This window comes from Oxyura jamaicensis, chromosome 5 (genome assembly GCF_011077185.1).
Source record: "Oxyura jamaicensis isolate SHBP4307 breed ruddy duck chromosome 5, BPBGC_Ojam_1.0, whole genome shotgun sequence".
Taxonomy (NCBI): Eukaryota; Metazoa; Chordata; class Aves; order Anseriformes; family Anatidae; genus Oxyura; species Oxyura jamaicensis.
Genome location: NC_048897.1, coordinates 7,120,283 through 7,145,688, shown reverse-complemented (window position 1 = coordinate 7,145,688; position 25,406 = coordinate 7,120,283). Strand labels below are relative to the sequence as shown.

The 25,406-nt window shown below is 36.2% G+C and overlaps 1 protein-coding gene across 1 annotated transcript in view; it reads left to right on the top strand.

Annotated features, from left to right (window-relative positions):
- The window catches only part of CAPRIN1 (cell cycle associated protein 1), a 34,803-nt gene extending 12,925 nt beyond the window's left edge, over positions 1-21,878 (top strand). The window contains exons 5-19 of the mRNA XM_035326901.1: positions 1,657-1,895; positions 2,005-2,087; positions 4,016-4,153; positions 5,412-5,464; positions 5,551-5,637; positions 9,909-10,064; positions 10,992-11,100; positions 11,557-11,618; positions 13,276-13,386; positions 13,908-14,057; positions 14,263-14,413; positions 16,359-16,553; positions 17,787-17,887; positions 18,767-18,830; positions 19,516-21,878. Of these exons, the coding sequence (XP_035182792.1) occupies positions 1,657-1,895; positions 2,005-2,087; positions 4,016-4,153; positions 5,412-5,464; positions 5,551-5,637; positions 9,909-10,064; positions 10,992-11,100; positions 11,557-11,618; positions 13,276-13,386; positions 13,908-14,057; positions 14,263-14,413; positions 16,359-16,553; positions 17,787-17,887; positions 18,767-18,830; positions 19,516-19,580 (1,764 nt within the window). The 3' untranslated portion in view covers positions 19,581-21,878. The remainder of the gene's footprint in view (positions 1-1,656; positions 1,896-2,004; positions 2,088-4,015; positions 4,154-5,411; positions 5,465-5,550; positions 5,638-9,908; positions 10,065-10,991; positions 11,101-11,556; positions 11,619-13,275; positions 13,387-13,907; positions 14,058-14,262; positions 14,414-16,358; positions 16,554-17,786; positions 17,888-18,766; positions 18,831-19,515) is intronic.
- Positions 21,879-25,406: the final 3,528 nt, after the last annotated feature.

Genomic DNA, 25,406 nt, shown 5'->3' with positions numbered 1-25,406 from the left:
ACCTCTGCAATATTGTTGCAAGGCAGAATTAATTCTGAGCAAACTGAAAGCTTAATCCATCCTACACGCTTGGAAGATTCTAAATGTAGTTAGAGTTGATGAGTTATGGAAAGAGCAGCAGCACTGGTCTAACAAGTGTATTTAATTCATGAACAAGCTATATGATAATTTTAATGGCATTAGCATCCTCGCATTATAGGCTTTCTGCGTTAGATTTGGTTGTAAATTTGTAGGCATCTAAGCTAAGCCATTTCTTTGCTTTCCTTGCATCAGGTTTCCATGTATGCTTGTGGAATGTTAGTAGTGAAGAACTTTCTTCCTCTGACAAATCTGTCCTGAAATATTTTTCTGGTCAGTTGACTGCTAAAAGAAATGAGTGAATTCAGGAGTAACAAACTCATACTCTGCTTTTAAAGTTTACGTGCATTTTTTTTTTCAAAGTGGAATTAGCTCTTACGCAGTTGAATATCAGATTAAGTTTTTGGCTTAAAAAAAAAAAGAAATGTAGATGCTTCGAAATGCAAAAGTTACTATCACAGATGACATTTCTTTGGAAAATAATATTAAAAGTTTTATGTACTTGCAAAATGACCGAGCTGAGTTTTGTATGCTAGAATTAAGAATAGAAGAAATATCCTGTGGGTTCAGAACAGCAGTGCATTTTGACTGGTACTATGACAGTGGTTGTAGAAGGTATGATGTAAAGTAGTACCTGGCTGATTATTATCTGTTATCCATTCCTTCCCAGCATCCATCATCATCAAACTGAGAATGTTAGAGAGTATATTCCTTCCTGTTCACTTTAGTTTCTGTGGATTGCTTGTCCAAGGTTTTGTTTGAATCCTTTTTTAAACTTACCGATAACTGCCTCTCCCCAGCATTTTCATAGAAAAACATTCCATGAGTTACACACTCCCGTGGGGTGTCAGAAATAAGAGTACTTTTGTTTATCTGTTTTAAGCTGATCTCCTAGTAGTTCCAATGAATGCCTCCTACTGTGATGGGATATGGTGAATAACTACTCTGTTCATGTTATCTGCTGGCCTTTGTAGCCTTTATAAAAGAAAGCAAAATAAAGTAATCTGGATTGCCCTTACTTCTCCAAATAGTAGAGCCTGAAACTTGGTCTCAGCTCATAAAGCAGCAGCTCTGTTGCATTAATTGAGTTGTCTTTCTCTTGTACCTTTCCTACTTGGTGTATTTCATCCCTGAGTTATGGAAGCCAGAAGCTGTAAATAGCCATAATGTTCCTTTAAAAGGTACATCTGTACATTTTTGCTACTTTCATCTGTATCAAAATCATTTTTTGTTTATAGAATAATTCATAAAGGAAGCAAATAACAATAAACTGGGCTTGTTTCATAGAACACTTTAATGTCTGAAGCTTTAGACATGGTAACTGCAGTTGCTTGACTAAACTAGTTATAAGTCACACAGAAAAAGAGACTTCAAGTAAGAATGTTAGGTTTGTGGCATTGTTTGTAAAGTTTGCCTTAATATTCGGGCTTTTGACTTTGCTTAGGAGGTATTTCTTGTGCTTCACAGATTATTCTGCTGTAATGTTGGATCGATAAGTGGCAGTTCAATACCAGCGTCCATCTTTACTTTACTACATTGAAGTTGAAACATGCTAAATTCCTTTTTCTTCTTGAACAGATCCAGAAAACAATAAAAAAGACAGCTCGTAGGGAGCAACTGATGCGAGAAGAAGCTGAGCAGAAGCGTTTAAAAACTGTACTAGAGCTGCAGTTTATTTTGGACAAATTGGGTGATGATGAAGTACGCAATGACTTGAAGCAAGGATCAAATGGAGTACCAGTGCTGACAGAGGAGGAACTGACAATGTTGGATGAATTTTACAAGTTAGTTTACCCTGAACGAGACATGAGCGTGAGGTAAATTTAAAATAAAGTACTTTTCTTTGTAATTGTCAGTCAGTTAACAATATATTTATACGATGATAACTTAAAGGCTCAGTAACAAATTCTGTTACTGTTCTTCAAGGTTGAATGAGCAGTATGAGCAAGCATCTGTCCACCTGTGGGACTTACTGGAAGGGAAGGAAAAACCTGTTTGTGGAACAACCTGTAAGTATATTCTCTGTATTAGAGGCAGTGCACCGAATTTGTGTTTGAACTAAAATAGCCTGATATAAAAGAACTTCAGCACTTAAATATCTTTCCAGCTTTTTAGAGTAGCTACTTTTTCCCGAACATTGCCTGTACTGTAACAATAACTGAATTGTGAACTTAACCATGTAGTGTATCTTTGTTTTTTTTGCACTGATACAGCATTATTCAGTACTTAAGCTTAGTCTGTTCTTGCTGTTTTAGCAGTATTCTGCTGCCATTGATGCTTGGTAGCAATTCTTTGTTTTCTGGAAACGTGTGTGGACCAGGAGCTTAGTCAATAATATGACCTAATATATAAGCTGTCCCGGCCTTATTTAGTGTGATGTTCAGCTCTCTGCTGTCCCCTCCTACAAACGCATTTTATTTCTGTCCTGGTTTTATTAACTCTGCAAATTGGGGCATGATCGTTCACGTTACATTTCCGCAAGAAAATAGTCAAATTTCCACAGATACATAGCTTCTAACATTAGACCTTGAGAAAATGGCTCTGACAGACAGTTGTTTGTTTCTTGTATTGTGGGGAATTTCTGAAGTTTTTAGCTGGAAAGAAAGAGGAAAGTTTTAGGGAAGATTATCCTTTTCTGTAGGTAAAATGGCTAGCAACTTTTCTTACTTGCTTTTTAAATTTCCAGTATTCCTTATTATGTTACAATAATACAGAGCTGTTGAAAGAGTTTTTGTTCTCTTCATAGAAAATGAAATAATAGCATTGCAATTGTTATCTAGCCCACTTTAATGAGGAATGATACATAGAAGATTGTAAAATACTGTGTCTTTAATGAGTATAAGACTTTGCTTGTTAGTGGCAGAATACAAAACCTCAAACCTCATATATTGTTAAAATGAAACTTTGTGAAGACATACCAGGTTATTGGTTTTTTGATTAATACAACCATTTGAGACTTAGAGTTCTTGCAGAACAAGTCATGTTGGATTGTTATGAGTGCCAGTAGATGTGTAGTGTGTAGTTTTTGGAGAGAGACAAAGAGGAAGTAGAAGGTACGGGAGTAGTTTTGGGAGAGAGACTATATATATTCCTTGGAGGCCTAGTCATTTTCTTACAGGATGAAGTTGGACTTGGCAGTATATCTGGACCGCAGGATGAGCTTTTAGTCCTGTCATTGGCAATGTTACTACATTTCTGTGCTCTCCTGTGTGTATGTATTGATTGATACAGTGACCAACATCACTTGTGAAGCATGAATTGTGAATCTTCTGTTTTGTGTCTATTGTTGGACTAGACAGACAGTATTGCTGACTTTCCAATGTGGTTATACCGATTTGTTCTGGACTGAGATGCCGCTGGTATGAAGCACTGAATGTAAGCTTGTGCTTGTTTCTCTTAAAAAGCCTGTTCTGAGCCACTTACCTCAAGGGAAAAGTCTTTGTGATGGTGGTACCAAATAATTTGTTTGTACTGATACTTGTTTTTATAAGAAATTGACTTACAGTAAGGTTTCTTAGGAAATTGCAAAGAAATCAAGTTGAAACATTTCAGTCAAAAGTAAATGACCAGAGGTACAGAAGTAATAAAAGTGTCATCAAGTATATAAACTCTACACTCACTTCAAAGCATTTCACAAATCTTCTGAAGAATATTGTATACTTCTAGGATTCTTCCTCCCTTCAGATTTTTCTGAACTAAGGTAGAATACTTATTAAGGTAGATTACTTATTAATTTTAATATGATCTAGTAATGCAGACAGTAGTTCTGTAGCAGTAGTGTCTGTGGACTAGATTGGCACAGCAGCATCTTCACAGCAAAAGGGCAATAAAATGTACATGGTATCTTTGGGAAGAAAGGAAAAGGGTTAGTAAAAGGATGAGAATTAGAATTGAATGCTTGTTAAAAATTAACTTTTATTTTTTTTCCTTTTCCCAGATAAAGCCCTAAAGGAGATTGTCGAACGTATTCTTCAAACTAATTACTTTGATAGCACCCATAACCATCAGAATGGGTTATGTGAAGAAGAAGAGGCAGCACCCACACCTGCAGTAGAAGACACTGTAGCAGAAGCTGGTAAGAGTATGAAGATCCATTGTGACTAGCATGTTTGTGTTGTTTCTTTGGATTCATCAGAATGATTAAATTGAAAATGTAATTTTAAGTGCAAAAAGCACTTAATTGTTTTTGAAATTCTTCATGCATACTAGTGTTTTGAATAGCAATGGAATTACTTGATAGTCAAATACACAAACAGCTGGGCAACACATATAGGAACAGTTAGCCGTTCATTTGGCCCTGCTCTGAGCCCTGAGGAAAGAAGACCAGAGCTACTTTTTTGGAAAGACCTGAGATCGCTATGGTCCTTTCTGATGCTCACATTGTGTCATCCTGTGATCTGATCAATGTGCATCTGATGATCCACATTGTGTCATCAAGCCTTAGTCATCCATAGGCTTACAATTCTAAGTGTGGAGCATTACCTGAGTGAAGGAACAAAGTCACTTGGTGAGACTTGCTTCTGAACACATCCTTCAGCATTTGTCCAGTGTATCACTTGCTAAAGAACCCGAGCTAAAATGAAATTATTTGGAAGCAGTGTTAGGCAACTGGAAATTATTTCCAACATTTTTCTTTCTTTTTTTTTTGCTATAGAATTTCTTGGTATGAACACTTACAAACAAAATTTTGTTTGTAGCTTTAAAATTATCAAAGATTTAAATTGTGGTTGCCAGAGGCTTTTCTGCTTTGCGGTGGTTCTTCTACCAGTTAGTCCTTTTTTAGAAGGCAAGAGCTTTTGAAGCCAAGAGTATGTTTACATACTTAATTACAGTTCCAAACATGAAGGAAATTTTTCTATCCTTTTTTGTCCTTTTGAATATGTCGTGGAGAAAATTTGAAATTTGAGGTAATGGAATGTAATTCTTTGTAGTAAGAATACACTTTTTATTTTGTTTTCAAAATTTTGCGTATCTTTTTTATTGATTAATTCTTTGTTAATATTCAGATACTTTCATTTTCTTCATTCTGAGACACAAGTTTCTTTATAGCATCAGGTTTGTCTCAGAGCCCAGCAGATACTTAACTGAACAAGGCAGTGATATTAAGGCTCTGATTTTAGATCTAATAGAATCCCATACCCTTTTGTTTAGTAGGCTTCTAATGTTAGGTATCAATATGAATCAGGTGTAAATGTGTCAGGTATCAATATGAATCAGGTGTAAAACCAGTCATTGGTAGCACTTCTTTAAATTTTTTTTGGTAAAGAAAATCTAATCTGTAATGTTTTGTTTCTAGTCACGTAAATGGTGGGTGGTCTTTTTTTTTTTTTCAGAACCTGATCCAGCAGAGGAATTTACTGAACCAACTGAAGTTGAATCGACTGAGGTATTACTCATTGGAAAGACTGTCATTTTATGTAGCTATAATGCCACTTACTTTTACTTTCATACCCTTTCTTATTTTTATTTTAGTATGTAAACAGACAATTCATGGCAGAGACTCAGTTCAGCAGTAGTGAGAAGGAACAGGTAGATGAGTGGACAGTTGAAACGGTTGAGGTAAGATCTTGTGTACTGCAGGTAAAATTGCAATCCCTGTTTCCACTGAATCACAATTCGTGATAGGTTTTAGTACTTCACCCTCTCTCCCCCAACATGTATAAAAAGAATATATTTAAATAGGCTTGGGATGACTACTCATTCTTCAATTGTATGTTTAGTTCAGGTGTACTTAAAATAAAAACTATGCAGCCTGGCTAAGTTTGTGGAGATCTTGCTTTATTCAGTAGTAGCTTGTGTGGGAAAATGGGACTTAAGTCTTAGACTTAAAAAGACTTTTTTTTTTCTAAGAGACCTTTGTTGCAAATGTAGAACTTAGGTTTACCTGCATAGCTGCTGACAGCATGGCATAGTTGTGTGTTTCCTTGTGCAGTTCCATGGAGAGCAAGCTGAATTTTAATACCTGTTCCAGACTGCATATACACATAATACAGCATTAAAATATGCTTATATATACATCTCTGCTTTCAAGAAATACAGTACTTGACATGTTTAACTTGTTGCTACCTTGCAGTTGAGTGATTGTTACTCATGATGTTTGTGGTACGTTGCTACTGGGATCTATTCCCAGTTAAGTAAATCAGGCGCAGCTGTGTGTTCAAGTCAATCATTCTGTTATACTAGAATTTGTGTTTTTTGTGCACTGAAAAGGAAAAGTTGCATGGAGTCATTCAAATCGTTGGTATATTGGACTTCGGTTTGTCTCTGTTAGAGCCAGTTGTAAACAACATCTTTCAAAAGCTGGAGATGTAATTTTTGGTTCACCTTAGCTTTTTTGCAGCAGGAAATTCCAGGTGATCACTTTTTAAGACACCTTTCCTTGCTTTCTTGAGGCTTTTAAAGTGTTGTAGTGGAATGAGAATTCATCATCTCTTTAAGTGGTGTAAAAAAAGGGCCATTTTGACATAATTATCTGTTCTACCTGGTTTTAGTTTGTTCGGCTGAAATTCATATATTAGGATATTGAAGACCACTAAGAGATTTAATAATACTTAGGATGGGTGTGAGGCTTCTATTGCTAACTAGACACTAACATTGCCACATATGGGAAAGATTTTAGTAGTATTTTCTCACAGTATTCCATTCCCTCACTTAAACATGCTGTAAGGTATCGTTGCTATTGAATGTGTTTCGAGAAACACTCCAAATAGCACACATAAGAGGGATGCATATTTGAGGTATTTGTACTACATGCAATAGTTTAATGTTGAGGCTTGCTTGGCTTCAGTCTCTCTACCCAAATTACTTCTGTGTTTGTACCAAGTGTCCAGAGTAGCTCAGAGGTTCAGTTCTCTGTAGTTCCTAAGGTAAGTAGTATGGATGAAGACACGAGAATGTAGAAAGTGTTATGATTGAAGCCTGGTGTGCTTCCCTCTGCTTTTCGGTGTAAGACTATCTGTTGCACAGGTGAAAACTCCTTCTCATGGGAATGATAATACGCAGTAATCATATTAATATGGTAAAATCATTGTTTGTAGTTTTGTATGAGACTGCTTTCAGAAACTCATAATTTTCAATGCCTTTTAAGTCAGCTAAATCTGTGTTATATCACTTTTGTTCCTGTAGAACAATACAAAGCAGTAAGAATTAGATATTTAGCTCTCCTTTTTGTCTAAATTTCTTGGACTATATATAATTGAGATATTTAGAAAAATCTGAAGCTGAAGACCACTTCATAATGAAGAACTTTATTTTCCCGCATTTAACTCAAAAAGGGGTAATTGAGAACAACTGCCTTTGAAATGACTCTTGCTGTACTTGCTGGTGTCAAAATCCCACTCCTCGTGGGGAGAAAATGAATTGTCCTTAAGAAAGATGATTGTATATAGTGTAGTTTTTCTGTAGTAGTTTTTCTGTAGTTTTTACTGTAGCTTACAGTAGTCGTGTGGTGGTGTTTAAGAAGTGTGAATGATAGCTCTTCATTTTGGAAGCTGATAGTGTTCTGAAAGAGAAGACTTATATTGATGATTTCCATAATTGTTTATGAAGAGGAAGAAGGCTATAATGAACTCATTTTTTTCAGTAACTTTGAAATAGACATGATGCATTCAAGTTCTCTGGAGTATGTTTGTAGTTTGAGAAGTGACAGCATGACACGAGCCTTCCATAAGTTTTAAACTAAAGAATTTGCTTGTGAATTCTCGAGGTGTGTTTCTTTTTGAATTATATGGTGTTTTAATTTTGGTGAAGGTGTCCTTTAATGGTAATAGTGTTTTTTGTGTTTTTTTTTCCCCTTCTCCCTTTGTAGCAAGTACCTGAATCTGTCTGCTTATATACAAAGTTCTTTGAGGTTTAGATTATAGAACATTGGATGAATGTGTATTTTGTGTAAAACTGGAAACTGTCCTATGATTGCCAAAAGCAGGTGTTCATTCTGGTTGATTTTGCGGTCTCAAAAGTTTGTTCTTTCATCTCCTTCTGCTGTTGGTTGCCCACTGGCCTTCTTGGTTGGCTCTGCCTAGTGAGCAGCTGGGCATACAGTTTGAGTCAAGTACTACAATGAGGAGGGAGGTTCAGCTCTCCTAAAAGAAAAGTTCTTGATGCTGCCCCACTAGGATGAAGGGAGATACGTGGTCATGTAATAATTTACTAGGTGCTTTTTAAATAATGATACTTATTTTTAAATAGTCTCTGTACCTTTCTCACGCAGCAGGCTGTGTTAGAAAGCAGTTAACTTCAGAGCTACCAGGGCTGTTGTGCTTATTAACAGCCTTAGGGCATACTTCCATGGGAATTCTCAAGAGCTTCACTTTGTAAGGCTAATAGTAGAGATTTGGATATGAAGGGAGTCTTGAAGATGAATGTAGGTTGTGGTTGGCTTTTACTGTTGTTCAGAGATTTTTTTCTTTTTTTTTTTTTTTTTAATCACAGCTAGGGATTTGGTAAAGGAAAGAGCTACTGGAGTTTGTCAGGCACTTACGCATGTAAAGTGTCACATAAGTAATGTGTATATGATCAAGGAGTAGGTGTGTTGAAGGATGCTTAGGGTTTATTTTAGAAGTTAAAAAGAAAAATAAATACAGGCTTGAGAGAGTTTAAAGTCTAGATCTGTGATTATAGAACCTGGACTAAAGTAAAGGTTTCATCATTTGTCATGACTGCTGTACAAAATTTGTCTTCTGCAGGTCTATTAAACCAGATGTTTTACATTAACTTAATTATTTCAGACTTAGATGCATGTATGCTAATTTATATCCTGTTCCACTGTAAGTTTAAGCCTTGTTTGCTTACCTGGAGGATGATTATTAATTAAACTCTTGGGATCATGGGATTAGAAAAACAATGGGCAATTTTTTTTTGACAGTTATCTTCTTAAAGGACAGTTGTTGATGTAAATGCAAATTGGAAATGGCACTTCTTTATTAGGGGAGTTACCTGAAAAGCAAAATAGGTTTAAATTGCAGAAATGCTACTTCTTGTGCACCTCAGCCATCCTTGTAACTATCTGCTTTGAACTACTTGATGATGGCTGTGCTTAGATGCTCACGTTTAGCTTTCCTGGTTACTTTGTTATCTTCAGCAAGGTGGTATTTGAATGAATCTGTTTGTCTTCCTGTTGTTTGCACATGACGTACTAGAATATGTCTAGTAAGTCCTGTCTGCTGTGCTATGTCTGCTGAAGCTCTTAACATCTTTCAGTCTCAGCTTTCTTGCATGCTAAGAGTTGTACTACTTCTGGGCTTGTCTTGCAGTCTTTCCATCAGACAATGCTACCTGCTGTTCTCAGACCATGAATTAGTTTAGCTAGAATAACGCTTGTGAAAGACATGGCCATGAAAACTTAAAATTCTCTAGTCTTAAGAAAGATCCGCAAGTTCAAACTCTGTTTATATTCACAAAAAAGGTAAAAGAAAAGAATTGTTTTACATGTATAAATATTTTGCAAACTTGCTTTTACCTGACTTTATTTGAATTGCTAAACGTTGATAAATATAAGCTAATTTGTCACAAATCCAGTGCTTAAAAAGAACAAACAACAACAAAAAAGTAACAGAACAAATTTTTGTTACCACTTTTTGTACTGGGTTTTGTACTTTTTAAATTGGGAAATAGAGCAGATGGAATGAAATAGAATGCAGTCTAAGCTTTCTCATCCTGTGAATTGCTTAGATCATGTCTGTAGAAGGATATAGTACTTTTCTTCAAGAACACTAGTAATTATGTCCATAATAAATGCAGTGCTTCTTGTAATTTACAGCTATTGTCTCACTTTTTTTCTGTGCATTGTTGTCCTAAGCTGAAATTTCAGTTAGTTGCTTGTTTCTTATTAGGTTGTAAATTCACTGCAGCAACAGACACAAGCTACGTCTCCTCCAGTTCCTGAACCTCACACGCTCACTACTGTGGCTCAAGCAGATCCTCTTGTTAGAAGGCAGAGAGTACAGGACCTCATGGCGCAGATGCAGGGCCCATACAACTTCATGCAGGTATGATGAACCCACTGCAGTGCTGTGAAACTGGAGCCAAAAAAAAAAAAAAGAAATTGCTGGCTTGTAATCATTCAAAGAGCCTGCTGATGTTTATTTGAAGAATATGATGGTCTTGCAAACCTTACAGTGCTGTATGACAGTTTCATCCCAAGCCAGCAAACTTGTATTGCTATGCAAGTACAATTAGAATGCTATTAAGCTTTTCATTTGTAATTGTACTAAATCTGCAGAGGATGTGGAAAGTTGTGGACCACTGAATTAAGTAATGTATGGTGCCTAAGTGAGACTTGCTATAAAAAACCCTTTTTTCAAGCTCATATTAAAATGTTATGAAAAAATCTGCAACACCCAAAGCACATTCTTTTTGGGTGGCTTCTTGAAAGTTTCTGAAAAAAAAAGTTTTCCTCAAGTTTCTAACCTCTTTTAACGTCTAAAACTGGAACAACTAGAAATGCTTTGGCAAGTACGTGAATGCATCAGGAAAACGTTTTTCTTCTTACTCCCTAAATAAAAACTAAACTTGATAATAAATGAAGCATATACTTAAAACTCGTGGTTTTGGTGTGTTTTCTGTTTGGTTTTGGTGTGTTTTTTTTTCCCTACAAAGAAAAATGCTAATTTAGGGTAAGGAATGAAGAACCACATCACCTCTTATTCTACCTGGCTATTAAAATCTGCTTCCATTTATATCAAACTCTAATTTATGTACTTGGACTCAATTTTAATTGTGGAAAATATGTTTTGGAATTCTTACTATCTTAATTTATATAAGTTATATGTTAAAAATAGCTATTGGTCTGGTTAACTGTGGACGAGGCTTCTTTTATTGTGACCAGCTCATTTGTACACCTGAACACTTTATATTTTAAAAATCCAATAAACTAAATTTGATTTTTCTATTTATTTTTTTATTTTTTTTCCCAGGACTCTATGCTGGAGTTTGAGAACCAAACACTTGACCCTGCCATTGTATCTGCACAGCCCATGAATCCAGCACAGAACTTGGACATGCCACAAATGGTTTGCCCTCCAGGTTTGTAATGGTAAATCCTAAACATAAATACTGGGGAAGCCTGCAAGTCACCTGTTAGAAATACTTCAATTACTGCTACATAGTGAAGGGATCATCGCAACTAGTATTACAGTACAGTTTGGGTGTGTTTTTCTATGAAATTGGATTGTACTTCTGAGGTATACTATTTATAGACTTCTGATCCTCCTTGTTTCTAGTTGGAACATCTTAAATGTTTTTAAATAGGTGAAATATATTTTTGCTTAGTCTTTTGGAAATAGCTGGGGTATTTTAGACAATTGAAAAAAATATTTTGTGTGGAAAATAAATGGGTATTTTGAACGTAGTTTTGCCATGCTAGAGGGATAATCATCTATAATGATGATGTCTCAGATAACTGAATTAGATAAAATTGCAATGCTATTCTGTAAAAAGCTTTGATTGTACTATATAATAAGTGAAATTATTTTATTTCAGTTCATACTGAATCAAGACTTGCCCAGCCTAACCAAGTCCCTGTGCAACCAGAAGCTACGCAGGTAAATTTTTAGTAAATTTAAAATTGATTTTAGTCTTAATTAGAGTTACAACAGGATATAATTCCAAACTACAGCAGGAACTCAGAGGTGAAATGCAAAGTTTTTTTTTAAGGTCTAGTGGAAGAACTGTTTGGAAAGCTGCTTTGTGTAGTCCCACTCTAAATATATGTAGTTGAAGGTTTCTCTGCATTTGTTCAAGATGGGTTAATAATTTGACACGTTAGTTTTTGCCTAGTAGCTTTCTCTTCCATGTAAGCTATGTGGAGTAGTATTTGGAGTAGTATTTTTAATTTAGATAGAAGCAAGTTATGATTTATTCATTTATTTGCAGCAGAAATGCAAAGATTAGAATTACTTGGTTAAAGGGCAGTCTGTATCTGTTTAAGGGATCCAAAACAGACTTTACAGATTAACTACATAGTTCTTCTTATTCTTGACTTGCTCTGTTAAGAATTATTTCAAGTTGTAGAACTGCCAGAATGAGTTCAAATGCTGTTTTCAGTTGAGCTTTCCTGCAATTCTTTTTTAAGTAGGATTAGTTAAACTTGATTTGGTAATGTATATGTGATGTATTCTGCCTTTCATTAAGATGGGCAGTTTCTTCCTGAGTTGCCCAGTGATTAAAAAAAATCCTGACTTGTTATTAAGCATGTATGGCATCTCTAAAATATTCTGCTGATCTCAAGTAATGAATTTGATCCCTGTAGATGTGTGAAAACCAAAAGAAACAGATGTGTATCTTAAGAGTAATGACAGTATTAATGGCTGGCTTTATCTTTTAGAGATTAGCTCTGCAGCTTTTAAGTCACTTGTTTGTGTAAAAACAGGAATACGTTTTGTTGTTTTTTTTTGAGAGTTTTCCTCTGTATGAAAATGCTGAAATACTAGTACTCATGCAGTTTTGTTGGTTTGTAGATGTAAAATAACTTTTTTTCACCAGTTCTCTCTGCACTAGCTTTTATTCTTTTTGTTGTTAAGTGTTCTGTAACTTAACCATGTGGATTTTTTTCCCTGATTTTCCTTGCTTCAACTAGTGCTGCCAGTGATTCCATCAGAACTCTTGCAAGTGGTAGCTTAACTCAATTTTTTCCTTTTTAGTGTTCAACAAGATGTTCTGAACACACCAGTCACTCAGTATCAATCAGTTGCCTCCTGAAGTCCTCAGTAGCCTTAAATCCAGAGTTCCCTGCTTTGTTAGCGTTTTCACTGACCCTGTGTAGGGGACCATAGGCTGTAAAAAGAGCAAATTCAGTCCATTGGATAACCAGTGCCTTTTCCATTTCTGTATGAGTTTGGCATTCTCTGATACAAACTTCCATAGTTTTCTCGCATTCTCTTATTTCCCAGGTTTATTGTAATGGTAGATGTAGTTGTGTAAGGAAGTTCTTCAATGAAAGCAAATGTCTAGCTGACTAAGAAATATTCATAGAATCAAATTTGGTAGGGGATTGGTGGCATGGCATGTCAGAATACGTCAAGATGAGGTAGCAAAACCTCTGCTCGTTACAAAGTAGTTCATTTTTAATGGTTGTAAATTTGTGCTGGAATAATTACTTTTACTAGAGAAAACCATCCATTCCAGAGTTCTGTGAAGCTTTTTATAAAACTCTGTGTGAGAATCAGCTGACTTGGGGGCATTTGGGGTTTATTTTGTCAGGTTCCCTTGGTTTCTTCTACAAGTGAGGGATATACAGCTTCCCAACCCATGTATCAGCCTTCTCATACAACAGAGCAACGGCCACAGAAAGAATCAATTGACCAGATTCAGGCAAGTCAGATTTCACAGAGGTGGGAAGGACTATGCTTGCAGGTGTGATCAAATGTTCATCTATGGTTCCTTGAAAATAAAGCTTTGATGTTCAGTTGTCTATTGATAGGGCTGTTTCAGTTCCACATAAGTTCCAAAATTTGAGTCTGTCTGTGACCAGAAAGTCCTTTATAGGATTGTTAAGTTACTAGATTGTCTGTTTAGTTAGAAGTAACATGCCAACACTAGTATATGAGCATCCATGTAATTGGTTTAGTTTTCACATTGGCTACTAGTTAGTCCAGAAACCTGTTCATTTTGCCCCCTTTGTTTTTTTTATAGTTGTGTTTCAAGTTAATGAGGAAGAAGTCTGTTACGTTTTCCCTCTCCCATTATGCCGTTGTGAAAGAAGCTGTTCAGCTGAAGTAGAAAATGTTCATTTGCTGGAGTGAATCTAATGCCTTTCCACTTCCTTTTTTTTTTTTAGTGAAGTTTTCACTACTATTCAAAAACTTCTAAAATGTTGTTTGTCTATTTATTAGGCTTCAATGTCACTGAACGCAGACCAGACCCCGTCGTCATCATCACTCCCCACTGCATCCCAGCCCCAGGTTTTCCAGGCTGGATCTAGCAAACCTTTGCATAGCAGCGGCATCAATGTTAACGCAGCTCCATTCCAATCCATGCAAACAGTAAGTAGCAAATAATTTTTGAATGACTTTATTTTGGTAGTCATTCCTTTTGTTGTTGTTACAACATTGGAATCAGTTATGTAATTGCAAAAATGGTCTTTGGTTATTTACATTTCTTAGTCTTGCATTTTTTTTTTTTTACGTGATCCAATGAGGGGTTATAAAAAATGGATTGGACCAGAGAGCTATCTTTCCAATATTATAGGTTTTCAACATGAATGCACCTGTTCCTCCTGTTAATGAGCCAGAAACCCTTAAGCAACAAAATCAGTACCAGGCCAGTTACAACCAGAGTTTCTCCAATCAGCCACACCAAGTAGAACAATCAGATCTTCAGCAAGAACAACTCCAGACAGGTAAACTTACTTTAGAGAAAATTAAAATGCTAAGAGTTCCAGTAGATCAGATAATCAAGACTGTGAAGTCCTAAGAGATACAGCAAAGCATGCCACATGTTCTCAGATGTACCTGGTCTTGCAAAGCTGCCCTCCACTGGGCAATGTCTGGTTTTTGTTACTTCATTTTACACCCCAATACAATATTCTGTCTTGGTTTGAATATCCAGTAGGGGTTGAAATTCAGTATTTCTCTCTCCAACTGTCAAAATAATTTTGCCATTTGGCTCAGTTATAAGTGGATTTATAAATCACAAACAGGATTAATGATTATTCTAAAGGTGAAAGCAGTATAGTGGAGTCCTTGTTCTACTGATATTAAAGTTAAATGTGCCGAAAACCAGTTGATTGTACTAATTCAGATGACGTTTAAAAAAAAAATAATGGTAAGATAGAGTTGTGAGCAAATATGGACTGGTTCTTACAGATGGTGGAAAGTTCACAAAGGTCTAGAACCTTTTGCTAAAAAGGTTAGATGCAGTTGGAATATAGCAGGCAAAATGGTTTCCAAGTTAGCAACTTAAGAAAAACTGTAATACAAAGTCTATGTACAAAACTACTCTCCCAGCCTTCCTCTTGCTTTCCACTCAGATAAAATGTGTAGATGCAGAGAGGGATTACAAGTGAAGGATATTGGAAAAAGGTGACAATGGTGAAGTGCTAACAGCTACTGGAGGTGTGGAATAAAGGAAAAATGTGACCCTTATTCTCTACTACTGATTATTGTCATGAATTTTGTCTTTCTTGCAAGCTGCTGGCATAGGGAGGTGGGTAGATAAGAAGAGGGAGAACCATATTTTCATTGTTGCCTTGCACTTTGTATGGCTCAAAAAAAAAAAACAACAAAAAAATGGAGTCTGGGGAATGGTATTGAAAGTGGGCTATGCAGTATTAAGTGCTTGATATTCTGTAACATTTAAGTGTAACTGTCAATACGAAGGAAATACGGTGCCCTTAGAACAAAACCCTGCCCATTGTAAAACCTCTAAAAAGGATGACCACTTCATGCATTTCTCAAGAACAGAAAGGAAGGTGGGAGATAGGGGAAGTTCACAGCACTCCGGCTGAGTGAGGTTGAACTACAGTCATGCTCCCAGTTGAATGTTGAAGTCGTCTTTTTGCGTATAGGAAATGGGAGAGAGGGCCTTATTGCTTAAAATGGAGATCTTGCTTTAATATTTGTTGTCAAGTTGAAGTTTTGCAGCTGCTTCACTCTTAGATACAGAATTCTATTTTCTGGGTTGTATTCCTAATCCGTTTCTGATAATTGCTGTGATACAAAGATGAAGTGACTAACATTACTCCCAAGAAGCTGACAGTCTTAAGCTATCTATTCTGCTTTTGCCTTGTGATTTATGTATCATAGAGAAAGAAAGAATCCCCCCCAGCCTGTACAGCCAAAGCAGCCTCTGTGTTAAAATGTTCCCAACTCACCTGTAGTCAGGACTGCTACGCCTAACAATTTATTTAGAGTGATTGCAAGTATTTGTTAGTGACCCTCCATCCAGTTCAGAGGGGAGGAAGTTAGAGACGTGGGTTAACTTATTCACTCTGGTTTTTAGAGTGTACGTGTGTGGCTAATTTTTTTTTTTAATGGTTTGAAATAGCACAGGAAAAACTTACCTGCATTAGGAATACTTCTTCCTGAGCTTACTCTAGAGATTGTTTGACGTTGACTTAAATCAGCTGTCTTCTGTTTATGGGTTATCTTAATATTGTGGGATGTCTGACTACTAAACTTGATGCTTAATTCTGCAGATTATTTTTCTTCAAATGGGTAAGCATTTATTGATGTGTACAATGGTACTTCAAAGCTTTGAATGTTGAATTAGAAGGGAGTATGTGTTGGAACATAAATTCAGAAACAGCCTTTATACTCTGCTTTTTCCCCACTTGAAATGTTTAGTGGTTGGCACTTACCATGGCTCCCCGGACCAGACCCATCAAGTGGCAGGTAACCACCAGCAACCTCCCCAGCAGAATACTGGATTTCCACGTAACAGCCAGCCTTATTATAACAGTCGGGGAGTGTCTCGTGGTGGATCACGTGGGACTCGCGGCTTGATGAATGGTTACAGGGGACCGGCAAATGGATTTAGAGGTAAACAGCTTAATTAAACTCTCTCATTTGACTTATACCTGTTTCTTTCTGGAAACACTGCATCAAGAAACCATGTGTTATAAAAATGATGGTAGGTCAGTTTATTGTAAGTATAGTATCTCTGTAAGCTATTTATACTTGCAGTAAAAATTCAGTTTGTTTTGGCTGGCTTAAGCACCTCAAATTTTAGATGCTTTGTTAGACTTCCTACTGAGATGTAAATAAAGAAGCCTTTTCCCTGTTCTGTGCTGAAGGCGTAATGTGTTTGATTAGGTACCTTAAGTTCTATTGCAAGTATAAACAAACATGGAAATATCCAGCAGGGTGTTTTGCAGCTATCAAGTGATGAATTCAGATGCCAGTTGATATTTCAAAAATGTTCTGTTGTTTCTAGTCATGGTAGAAGCAGTATACTTCAGAGTTCCATCTTGAGTCATACTGAAAATGGGCTAGATAATATAGAAATAAAAGAACAAAAAATCCCAAAGTCATTATTCTGAAGGAATTAATAGGAGTGGAGGGTTGATACTGGAGTTCTGGATAAATAAGAACACTTTAATTGGAGATTATTTTATGGAGCTTTTGTTGCAGAGATGGCTGGGATGTGTATATTAGAATGAGGAAGACGTTTCCTTGTTTGGTTTTCTGGGATTAGACGTGTGAATACAGCACTGAAGGCTGGTTTTTCTTGCTCTGGTCTTGTCCTCTCATGTGGTGGGAGAGTAGAGAAAAAACCTGTATAACAAAAATGCAATTGATTGTAGTTGAGAGAAAGTGTTCACCATTTGTCTGCTTCAACTTGATCTGGAATTCTGAGTTTTGGACTTGGGACTGAAGCCATTCTTGGCCGTATTTCCTGGCTTTCAGGAGAGCCTTCACTCCAGAGGAGCTTAAGTTGGCTGTTGTGGCCTTGCAGGTCACAGCTGTTATGTTTAGATCATGTTATTATGTTTAGCTGTGGGTTGAATGTTATGTAAATGAAACCTCAAATTACTAGAGAAACACACTGAATGGTTATCTCCTTCCCATTCTTACTAGATTTCTGTTCTTGTTGCATGTAATAGCACTGATGCTGCAAACAGTTGCTTGAATTGCAGGTTAAACAATGTTTTTTTTTGTTTGTTTGTTTTTTCCCTCTTAGAATTAGGTAGAAAGCTCTTAAGCTTTTCTTTGTGGTAGCATAATATAATAGGTGATCATTTCTAAGTGAAGGATGTATATTCTTTTCCATAGGAGGATACGATGGCTACCGTCCTTCATTTTCCAACACTCCAAACAGCGGTTACACGCAGCCCCAGTTCAATGCTCCTCGAGATTATTCAAACTACCAGCGGGTAAGCTACCAGTATGTCATGTCAGTCTTAGAAGTAGAAGAAAAATACATACATCAACAAAAGCACTAATACAAGTCAATAAGTGAAAATGTTTTCCTGTGACTTTTTTATTTCTAAAGAAGACAAAAGTTTTAGATACTGAACAGATATTTAGAAATAGCTGAATTTGAAATGGCTTGTTATAATTGGGAAGCCGAGTGATTTTTGAAGTAGCTACAGCAAAGTTGAGCGAATTTTAAAGAGCTCTCATAAATACAATTATTATCACAGCTTTGTGAGAAAGAATGATACTTAAAGAAGAACTTAAATCCACTGAAATCTACCTTTCAAACCTGTGACTGTCTATCTTCTGCAACACTGATATGTTACTCTGAAATGGATATAAAATTTTACTGTTCTGTAGGAAGTATATTCTGTCTTTTCAAATCTTAGTCTGACTGGAAAATGTCTGTCTCTGCATATCCCAAACAAATATTCACCAATAAAAGAGAAGACTAATTATGATCCTACCATTAGAATGCCAATTCATTTTTTGATTGGTCCTTTAGGAAACCCATCTGTTTGACCTGTGTGAAGTTGGAAAAAAGCAAACACTAAATAGTTCTGTTCACATTTATTACTCATATTGAAAAAATATCCTGTAACTGGAGAGAGGATTTGTCATTGTACATTTTTATTATAGTTGCTAGATACTAAGAGGAGTAAGAATTTATTTTCCTCACATGAATTAAAGCTAGTAAAATGCTGTATGTTGAAGTCACAGGTGTTTCATCAGTGCAGATTGTTTTAAAAGCTCTTTATTTCACTGATAACTAACAACCTGAAACATAATAAAATAATTGTTTTATGTCATAATATTTTTCCATTTTTATACTTCAGGATGGATATCAACAGAATTTCAAACGTGGCTCTGGACAGAGTGGACCTCGGGGAGCTCCTCGTGGTAATTCCTGAGTAGTATATACTTGATTTGGGCTAAATGGAAGTTTTTGATGCAAATTCTGAACTTTTGTATTTAAAAAGCAACCTCAATCCTTATTCAGCAGATCATAATTGAAGGATAAGCTTGCTTTCATCTGACCTCATAGTTGACCCTGCTTTGGAACAGGGGCTTGTACTGGGAGAGGACATTCTGAAGTCCTTTCTCACTTGAATTTTACTATTTAAGGGTATGGAAATGTGTTGTCCTGTAGCTTCTTGTTAGTGTTTGCTATATGTACATCTGAGAAAACAAAACAAAACATTTGTCGTAAGGCTGTAAATGAACTTACATGTTTTATATTTCAACGCTGTTTTCCACTTTTTTTCAGTAGATACTGGGTGATAAGATGGTCTTCGGTCTCATGCAGACATTTTTATGATAATTCAGTTAGTAGTTAGATAATTCAGTTAGTTGAAGTTAGTACAGCTTAGTGGTTCTGGGAAAAAAAGCTATTGTGATAAAGTTGCAAACTACAAAGACAGGTTACATAAGGTTGAATTTTGATTTAAAGGAGCTTTTAGAACCATATACAACCTAGATATACACCAGGGAATTCTTACCTAGTTTATACCAGAGTTTTTAGGATTTTTTTTTTAACAACCTGACTTCATGTATAATTCAAGTGCGTTTTTAATATTTTTTCTAGGTCGTGGAGGGCCCCCAAGACCAAACAGAGGGATGCCTCAAATGAATGCTCAGCAAGTGAATTAAACAAATTCACAGGATTACATGAAACGCCAAAACCACACTGGCCAGTGTACTATACATGTTACCAGAAGAGTTATTATCTATTTGTTCTCCCTTACAGGAAGTTTGTTGTAAAGGGACTATTTTCATTACCCATAATGACAGGACTACAGTTGCCAGCTTTATATTACCTGGATATGGAAAGAAATGAAACAACGTTTACTCTGCATGTTCTGTCCTAAGCATCATCTTGAGCCTTGCACATGAGATTCAGATTCCTCACCCTTGCTAAGAGTAAAGCAAAAAAAGGCAATTTTCAGGGTGATCCAGTCTCCATGGTTAACTGAAGTGGCAGGAAAAAGCAAAGACTCACTTCTGACATTAAAGTGATGCAACAAATTTTGGATATAATCTGCAAATTCATAAAGTTTTACTGTGGTGGCAGTTAACAAAATCTAATGTTCCCATGAGAGGATTGAAAAAGTGAAGTGTGGCTTGATAGAGCAACTGCATTTCAGCTTTTTCGTATTAAATTGAAGCACTGAACAGTTCAAGATGTGTAGTGATGCATATTTCCCTAAGTAGACTTATACCCAGTTTTTGACAAAGAAGAAGCACCCTTAGCTACAGCACTCCCCATCACCAGGGCCCTGTTTACTGTGGCTAAGGATTTAAGATCGCTTGCATAACTGCTAATGTCATTGTGTAATTTTTTTAAAAAAGAAAAAAGCTTTGATTTGGCACTTCAACAAAATTTTGCAACAAATGTGAGATATAACCTGGATGGCCACTGTATATTTGATGTGAAGTATTTAGATATCTCTTTGAAACACATTTAAGTTTCTTTGATAGCAATGACTTTTGTAAGGATTGGTACTCCATCATTCCTTATAACTTGCACATTGTCTGTCACTAATACTTGACCTTGCTGTATTACCACCTAAATAACTGATGCCGGTACTGATGGAAATCTCTAATGGATAATCATAACACTTTTGGTCACATGTCCTTTTTGTCTTTCCTGCAGCCTTGAAGGTTTTAAGAAATCTCAAATGCCCGCTGCTGCTGCCCTTTTAATTGCTATCTTTTGAAAAGCACCAGTATGTGTTTGAATTGATTTCCCCTTTTAAGGGAAATGACAGCCAGCAGTTACAGTTCTAATGGTATAAGCAAGACAAATAAAACATGTTTATAAAAATTGTATCCTGGAACACTGGTTTTCAGCGACTGAAACAAATTTAATGTAATGGGTTAACATTTCATAGGGTTTTTTCATTGAAAAGATTTCCTTTTTCCTGAATAGATGTAAACCCTCCTCCTGTTTTTCTGATTTTATTTGAATATCTCTTGTGACTTCTTCTGGCAAACTTTTCTTTTTATGGAGACTTTCCTTTTCATCAAGGCAGCAATGTATAGAAGAAATGGCATAAGACTAGGAGCTGGAAATTACCAAGTCTTATTTAAGTTACTGCATACTTGTGGTATAATCTTTGGAAAATCACTTGTGCCTAACTTTTGTGCACATGCACTCTCTCTGCAGTGGGGAGAATATATTGATAGCTGCCTCCATAGAGGTGTTGGTAGTTCTGTTGCATTTATAGCACATGCAAGAAGAAAAGTGCTATAGTGCTCATCAAATAATTTGTGTGTGTGGAAAGGTGAAATTAAGGAACAGCTAGCTACCTGTTGTATAACTGTTGTATACAAAACAGAAGGTTGTTTTTGCTCAGAGATTCAGTCAGAGGGCCATTTCTACTTTGTATCACAACTGAACTTTCTGAACTTGTAGTCAGATTTTTTGACTTTGTTGTGAAATAATCTGAAACTCCATATAAATAGGTGGTAACATAACTTTTCCTTGTTGCGTGTGAAGAGCACAAATGAGATGTTTTTACTGAGAGAAATGAAAAGCTTTTGAAGACAATACTACACAGCAAACATCTTGAAACAATGCTGATGGTTAGAAGCGCAGCAGTTTCAGTCAAGGCCTAGAAACATTCCATACCAGTATAACAATATAACCTGCAGTCCGGTAAGAAATTGCTGTTCTGTGTCTTTTTTAGGAAGCTATTACTGAAATAATAGTCCCAACTGTTTTTTTTAACTGGAAAAAAATAAAAGATGAACCTTTTAATGCTGAACTGACGTAGGAAAATAGTGAATTCTTTTTTTCTTTTGTGCATCAGCTTACTTTAAAATGGTTGGTAGAACACAAGCTATTCAGCCTTTTCTATTGCACACCAAATGCGAATTCAAAAGCTAATTGTAGTTTGATAGTAAACTTGCAGTGTGCTGAATTAAAGACCACTGAATGGATCAGAACATTCCACTTAAGTTTTTTTTTTTTTTTTTTAAAGCATAATTTAAATTTGTTAATAAAATGTGGGTATCTGAGAGGCCTCTTATTTGAGGTGCACAACCTTGTAAGCTTTTCCATGTATGATAATGGTCTTTAGAATAGCTGCTCTGCTGTATGCTGGTAGAGGGGGATGTGTTTTAGTAATAACTACAAAACAGATACTTAATACATGTTTAATCTGGGAATTTGCACTGAGTCCTTTAATCTCAATTCATGCAGCTAATAAACAGTATACTGAAAAAATGCCTTGAGTCACAGTATGGCGCACAGATCCACTAACTGGTTTTCTGGCCTGCTCAGGGGGTTCTGTTTGTCAGCCTAATGGTTGATTGTAAGGGTCCAGATTGTTTTCTTCTCTGCTTGATCCACTGCAGTATAAGTGTGGAGCTATGCATTTTAAAGAGCTATATTTAGAGACAGAACTGAAAGAGCTTTTAGGTATCCTCAGTCCCTAACTTAGTTCAAGATCTGAGTCAAATTCAGATCACAAACACTCCTAGATAACTTTCATTTGAAAAAGATTGTCTTTAGAACAATGACCATAATAAAAAGTGATGATACTGAGGTAAAAGGGGTGGCAGTTCTGGCACATTTGTGTTGCAGAGTCCTTTCTGGTTGCTGGGGGGCGAAAAGACATTTACTTTAGTGAGCAGCTGCTTTAGGCTTAGCTGGCCTTGATTCCTGTGGTTGAAAAGAGTTGAGTGAGTGTAGTACACTCCTGAGCCAGTATATGAACATATCGATTGCCCTCTTTTGGTGGTTTTACTTGATTGTTCTGTGAATTAGTATCCTGAGAGCATAACAGGCTAGTAATGACTGCCTTACATACAGCTGCTAAGAGAGATACAGATTTTTATTTTTGGCTGGGGCTTCGTTAATATTGGTAGGTTGTGATAATATGCAGTGGTATGCATTTGGGAGCTGAGTTTTAGCATCAGAGTCTGTAATATAAGGATTCTTGAGTAAATCACTTGCAGATGGCTCCAGAGTTTCCAGATGTTTCTACCTAATGTTACTGTGTCTGGCAATCTTGGATCCTTTCTAGACATCCTGTAAGTTTTAACTCAGAAGTCATGAGTTGCTTCTCATACCCGAGGTCACTTTTGTCCTAATTGTTACTTAGTTCTACATGTGTATGGGCTCTCTTCTTAAGAAGAGTTCGCTAGTATAAATTGTTTAGGTTGCTGTGGAGTTAGTTCAACACTTCATCACTATTTTCTTTCCAAGATACTGTTTGATGTATAGTAATATCTGAAGCATTGAATTCTGATGGCTCTAAACATCATCCAGAGTAGCTGCATGAGAAATGTTGATGACTTTTAATAGCTAGTAATGTATTCTCCTGGGACTTTCTAACTTTCAGAGAATTCAGGACCTTTAAAGTATGTCATATCAAAATGTTCTGCATATCTTATTAGATAAGCAGATTCTTTGATTGGATTACAGGTTACATTCATACATGTTGTCTTTGTAGAATGGATCAAGCTTCCTTCTCTCACCAAATGGTACTTAGTAATTTTTTTGAGAGGGAAAAGTGTTTAAATGGTTTTAACCCTAAACAGATGTTGAAAATAGGATTACTGCTTTCTCGGTATTTACTTCCTGTGATTAACTGCAAATAGGGCAAAAACTCTGAAATCCAGTAGAATAAGGTACATAAGTAACTAGTCGGAGGAGTCTTTTCTTTATTTGAAAGACCTGGCACTAGCAGAGTAGTTGACTTTTACTTCTTTGCAAGAACTATGCATTATAAATGCTCATCTGAGACGCATGGTGTTTAGTGTCAATGGACAAAATTGTGCTGTTCAGATTTCTCCCATCCCAAGTCTGCTGTGGACAGAAAGGGACATGAGGAAGTTGCTTATTAACCGGTCCTGTTAATGAGGCTGCACCTTGAAAATAAAGATTCTTCCTGTCATGCATGCAAAACTATCTTGAATGAACTGAACACCAACAGATACATGAAGTTACAGATTTATAGATGGAGTTGAGGTTTGCAACTATATGAACATGTCTGCTTGAGTCTTTCAGGTCTGTGCACCTGTTTATACAGTACTCTGCATCTGCATTGAACATGGATGGAATTATAAAGGTTTTCAATCATTTGAGCTAGCACCATTGAAGTTCTACAGATGGGGCAGATAGTCATTCTTCACCACTGATTGACCTAAAAATCAGTGCTTCATCTGAAAAGCAAGCAGGAAATGATCCTAAACAATAAAATTTTATTTTTTAACTTGGAAAGGTAATTTTTTTTTTTTTAAACCCTGGGCTTAAATACAGTTATGATTGTCTTCTAGAATACTGGAAACTCGAGCATTGCAAAATTGTGTGGTTTCCTTGTGTTTATTTTGTAGATGACAATATCTTTGTTAAAACTTCTTTGACTATGCCATCACACATCAGCGTCTGAGTGATCAGTCTCATACTAATCTTGGGTTTCTTATATTCAGTGGCAAAACTAAATATAAGGATCTTTGACATTAACTTTGGGAAAATGCCCTTGTTTATTTAATGTTAGGTTGACAGACCCTGTACTAGTGAAGAAGGGTAAACACTTGTGCTTTCAGAGGGAAAGGGGGATGGTTCTTCAAAATCTCCTGTTTGCAATTCTTGCTTTCTCTTGCATTCAGATGGGTTTTCTTCCAAATCAGTACCTTTTTGAGGAATAAAGGTTTTATGCTTTTATATAAGCACTACACTTGTCTGCTTAGGGACTGATACTGAATTTAAATCATCTAACATTTACGAAGAAATCTAAGCTGATGAGAAGGCTCTAGTGGACTTTTAAACTTAACGTCCTTCCCTGTGTGAAAGAAATCCCTGACCCTCGTGCTTCTACAAAAACTTAAAAGCAGCGTCTTGGGTTTCTATCTCTATTTCTACAGAGTTTCAGAAACTGGACATCCTTGAATTTCTACAGTGGTTTGACAGAGCCTCTGATAAATAGGAATTTCTGATGATAAACTATGTTTCTAAATGGTTTATTTAAGGGAAGAGGTGCTATTCTGTTCATTTTCTTCGGCTTTTTGAATATAATGCAGTTGAAGTTAGTTGTGGCTCTGTAGATCTAGCCTTAATGGAGGGAAGGTAAACTCTTTCCCAAAATTCACATCCTAAAGCCAGTTTGAGTGGTGTTAAAGAGAACTGTGTTAGCAAAACTGAAGTCTAACTTAACAATTGTAAGTAGTTTGTTCTGAGTGAAGTTTATCGGTTAGCTCTTGCTGCAATTATCATCCCTTTAACTTTAGAAGTTAGGTTACTTTCCCCCCTACTCTTTTAGTGTTCATAAAACCTACTCTTTTAATGTTCATAAAATAATCAAATGGATGTAACTAGTTCGGTTCCAGCTATGGTGTCCTATTTCTCCTTTGTATGAAATGTGCTCGAATACCTGATAATGGATCAAGAGTACACCTGATTTTTTTGGGGATCGAGATAAATTTTACTAAATATCCATTACACGTGTATTAAATGAAAAAATATATTTT